Source organism: Tupaia chinensis, unplaced genomic scaffold (assembly GCF_000334495.1).
Source record: "Tupaia chinensis unplaced genomic scaffold, TupChi_1.0 Scaffold000178_1, whole genome shotgun sequence".
Lineage (NCBI taxonomy): Eukaryota > Metazoa > Chordata > Mammalia > Scandentia > Tupaiidae > Tupaia > Tupaia belangeri.
This window is the reverse complement of record NW_006159653.1, coordinates 1,739,713-1,744,239: the sequence shown is the minus strand read 5'-3', so window position 1 is coordinate 1,744,239 and position 4,527 is coordinate 1,739,713. Positions and strand designations below refer to the sequence as shown.

General features: G+C 63.2%; 1 protein-coding gene across 5 annotated transcripts in view; it reads left to right on the top strand.

Moving 5' to 3' along the window:
• Positions 1–4,527, top strand: part of HS3ST6 (heparan sulfate-glucosamine 3-sulfotransferase 6) — a 6,527-nt gene that overhangs the window by 988 nt on the left and 1,012 nt on the right. Inside the window, exon 1 of one of the 5 annotated variants that reach the window (XM_027770986.1) lies at positions 1,068–1,852. The exons of 1 other annotated variant lie outside the window; for it this stretch is intronic. Coding sequence is in view for 1 of the 4 variants with exons in the window: in XM_027770982.1 (XP_027626783.1) it covers positions 1,919–2,151 (233 nt within the window). In the remaining 3 variants the exon portion in view is untranslated. 3 more of the 5 variants (XM_027770982.1, XM_027770985.1, XM_027770983.1) reach the window with 3 other exon arrangements.

Here is a 4,527-nt window from a genome sequence, read left to right as displayed (position 1 = left end):
TGGTGGCGCTGGTGCTCGGCGCCTGTTGCCTCAGCGTCCTCCCCGGCCACTGCCCGCCGTCCACCCGCGCCCCAGCACCGGCCCCCGCGCCCGCGGAGCCGCCTCGCTCCTCCCGCCTCCCCGGCCTGCAAGTGGCCAGCAGACCCGGCCGCCGGCGCTTCCCGCAGGCGCTCATCGTGGGCGTGAAAAAGGGCGGCACGCGTGCTCTGCTCGAGTTCCTGCGGCTGCACCCCGACGTCCGCGCGCTTGGCTCGGAGCCCCACTTCTTCGACAGGTGCTATGAGCGCGGCCTCGCCTGGTACCGGTGAGCAGCCCGCCTCAGCCCCCTCGCCGCTCCCCCACACCGTTCGTGCCTTCATGGAGGCCGCCTGGCGCCCTGGGGTCTCACTGGGGTCGCAGCAGGACTGAGTCTTGGCATCTGGGCTGAGACCCGTCAGTGAGCGCAGGCTTGAGCCCAAGGACGCCTCCCGACCGGCGGTAGCAGTGCTGGGAGACTGGCGGGAAGGGGAAACTTCAGAAAAGCCCCAGTTAGAGCTTGCTGAGGGACTCACCGAGGTTTTCGGGGTGTCCAGTGCTTCCAGCCACGAAGCACTTTCAAACCAGCGGGGTTGTTCGGGAGTGTCCAAATCCTTAGCGCTCTGTCCTCCCTCTGCCTGCTGGGCCACACTCCTGACCATCTGACAGCCAGGTCGCCTCGGGCAGGGGTGACTGTCAGCGAGGCAGGAGCCCCCATCAGGTTCCCTGCAACCTCCCGCAAAGTGTCTTCCTTCCCAGGAGGAGCCCTGAGCAGAGGAGCCATTCTGGATGGTTGTGGGTGCGGGAAAGTCCGGCTCTAGCAGAGAGGAAGCTGCCTTTGGGGTGGGACTGGGATTCCTGGCTCATGCACAGGGCACTGAGGGATGGACTCCGGGTGCGGCCGTGGGATGCGGGGCCACCGCCTCGGCTGAAGCAGCCCTTCCTGGCGGCTGGTCCCTCCAGCTGTCCCTGGGTGGACCCTGCGCTCTGCTCCCGCATCTGTGTGCATGTGCCCTGCCCCTCCGGTGGGGAAGGCGAGTGTGAGCCCCCGGCCCCAAGCTGGAGCCAAACCCCTGCCGAGGCCCCTGGCAAGGTCAGAAGGTGAGTTGGTGGGGGTTCCCTTACCCAGCACCCTACCAACTGCCCGTGGTGTTAAACCCCCTCATCGGTACGGGAGTGGTCCGGTGAGGGACCAGGAGTGCAGGCCTGAGGGCAGTCGCTGGCCGGGCCCTGGCCTGGGGCTGGCCGGCACTGGCCCCTCGCTGGCTGTGCAGGAGGAGGCGGGTTGGCCGAGCTCTAGATTACACGCGTCCTACTGCTCTCAGGGGACTGTGGCCACGCGTGTGCATGTGGGGCTGGCGTGCCTGTCGGTCCTGCCAGCCAGCCACATGTGTGCCGCGAGCCTCCAGGGCCCCAACCCGACCTCAGTCTCCCCAGCTATAAGACAGTGTCTGCTCTCAGGGCCTGTGTGGAGCCCTGCCCCAGATGTCCAGCTGGGAGTAGTCAGGGGGGCAGCCAGGCCCCGCGGGGGTCATAATACACATTATTCCATGCAGCGACCCTGGCGCTCCTGTGGCCTTGGCGGGCAGACCCTAGGTTGACTTTCACCAAAGCTGTTAGCTCAGCTCCCAGGCTCTTAGGGCCTCAGTCTCGGGGTTGTGGCCCCCGAAAGCTCACAAACTCAGACAGTATTGCTCATTTGCTCGCTCACTCACAGAACCCTTCTGTTTTTCAGGGGCTGGGGTCACCAAACACCCCAAGGCTTTGGTCTGGGAAGGGTGCCCCATCTGGGGGCAGGTGATGGCCCACCATACTCTGAACATAATATTTTGAAAAAGTAAGAGGAGGCAAGGAGGGGGTGCAGGCTGAAGTCTCCTTAGTTCCTGGGGTGCCGGAATAGTGAATGCGGGAGCTGGGCCGGTACGCAGGGAGGGCCTGGACTTGGGTGGAACTTACCCCCTTTAGCCCTGCGGAGTGGCTCCTGCGGCTGGGGACTGATCCCCAGGGCACATCACAAGAGCCACAGCTGCTTCTGCCCGGCCCTGGGAGGTGCAGGACTGGAGGCCGGGGCGCTGAGAAGGAGGAGGGAGTCTCCCCGGCTGGATGGAAGCCACAAGGAAATGCAGACCAGATGAGGTGGCTTCCTGGAGGGAGAGTCCTCCTTGGTGGATCCTCTTCCGTGTCCCACCCCGACAGCCCCATTGCCCCTTCTGTACTCAGCCTGGGACTGGCTTCTGAGGTCTGGGGAGGGTTAGTAACTGGTCCTAGAGATCCCAGATCTCAGAGTTGTTTGTGATGAGAGTGGACCAAGAAAGACCTGCCCCCCGTCCCGCCCCCTTGCACAGCCTGAAGTCCGGGAACCCTTCCCCTCCCGAGCTCTCTGTTCCTCTGACTTTGGAGAGAAACGGGAGTGCTGGGTGGGGGCTATCGGGAAGCAGCAGCGTCCAGTCTGGGAGCGGGAGGAAGGTGTGCACCTGGGGTCAGCAGTGTTGGGAGGGGTGGAGGGAGAGTGCTACTTCTGCTGAGCCTGGTCACAGGGTGCCTCCCAGAACGGGCACCTTCTCTCCCTTCGTAAGTCCAGCTGACATCCCTGCAGGGAAGGGGCCTCTGGCGGCCATGTTGGGCTGCAGCCCTGGGCCTCACACCTCGGAATGGGTGCTGCAGCCCTGGGCCTCAGACGTTTGAATGGGTGCAGGGAACCTAAGCAGACTACACCACTTCCTGGTGGGCCCAAAGGAGGCCGCCTGCTGCACTCCAGTGGGGCCCCCCACAAAACCTTAGTGAGCTGGGCTGCCACACAGGGCAGTGGGTGGGGTAGAGGGCGCTTCTAGCTTGCTCGTCACCAAGAGCAGGGAGGCAGCACTGTCGTCACGGCTTCTGCAGGCCAGCGGTGCCCAGGCCTTGTTTGGTGGGCAGGGAAGCGACTGCACTGTCCTCTTTGACTCTGCACCAGAGCACCGACCCATACCCCAGCCTCACTCTGCCCCACGCCACACAGGCACACACCACCAGTGGCGCTCCCCGCCTGGCCACGGCTCTGGGCCTGTGCACCCGTGTCCTGTCTGGCCCAGGCTCCCTGGGGGGGGTTGAGCAGGAAGAGGAGGCCCAGGAGGCCCTGACACCCAGGGCTGGAGTGTGCGAGGTCATTTTGGCTGGCTGAAACCTGTGCTTTGTGAGTTCATCTCTTGGCCGGTCTCAGTCCTGTGCACTGTGAGCAGGGGACAGGGACAGGCCCCCGAGGGAGGAGGCAGGGTGGCAGAGACGGCTGCTAGCACAGGTCCCCAAGCCTCTGCCTCTGTTGACCTAGTCCCCAGCTGCATCCCAGCCCTCACTGGGAGCCGTTTGCTCAGCTGACCTGCCTGCCCTGCCGACCTCACCTTTCACTACCTGGCAGGGTTAGGGTACAGCTCGGGGTTCCCCGGGGCTGCTGGGGCTGGGCTCAGGGCAGGCTTCCCCAGGTTGGGGGCCGTCGGACTGAACCTTGGGAGTGAAGGGAATCAGAAATGCCACACCGCTGCTTGGCCCTGAGGCCTATGCAAGGTCTGGGAGGCCCCACTGGCCCAGGGTCTTGGGACAGGTCCCGAGGGTGGTCACAGCCACTTTGCTAACTTTTGTCAAGTCCTCTGGGCTCTGCTGGTAGCTTTTCAGCATGGGCGTTGTAAGGGTCCAGAGATCGGTCTAACTTGATGGAGACACAGAAAAGACAGCGACAATGCAATTGCAAAAGAGGCTTTTATTTTTCCAGCTAGCTGGGGTCCAAGTTTCAGCCCATCGCAGCGGGCCTTCACAAGGACCCCGAACCTAAGATAAAGGGGTCTTTTATAGCTCCGAATCACACTGCAGGAAGTACAGTCAGTAATTTTCCACTTGAGGGAGGGGTGTGTGTGAAAGCTAGCTGGCATTATGTTTAGGTTTAGATTAGGACTTTCAGTTGAGGTCAGATTGACCTGGCTCTGGCATCGTCAGGGCCCATCTTACTTTGTTTACTTATGTGGTCTCAGACTCCCCGGGTTCTGTCCTAGAGGGTCTAACATGGCGGTGGCTGTGTCAATTCGGCCTGACAGGCGTGGGCCCAGGCCAGTGAGAATTAAGGCAGTGGTTGCTGTCAGAGAGGGGTGCGATCAACTTCTGGGGAGGGAGTGAGAAAGACCCTCCTTGTGGGGCACTTGCCAGTTCTGATGGCCTAACTTAGGGGGTCAGTCAGCCCTGAGGGAAGGGCGACCGTGGGCAGCTGCAGTGCGGAGGTCTGCAGGTGGCAAGTCCAGGCCAGTCGGCCTCAGGGGTACAGGGCTGGGCCTGATGCCATGTGGGCTGAGGGATGGCGGGGTCATGAGTGGCAACGGAGAGCCCCCAGGGACTATGACCTTGTTATCCCGGAGCAGCGACACAGAGGCAGGTCCCACTACGGGCCCCGCCAGCACCCTCATGGCGCTCGGGCTAGAGGGGTGGGGGGGGGGGAGGCCCAGGCTTCCCTGGATGGAGGGGAGGTTAGGGGGGCCCCAAGGGGGGGGC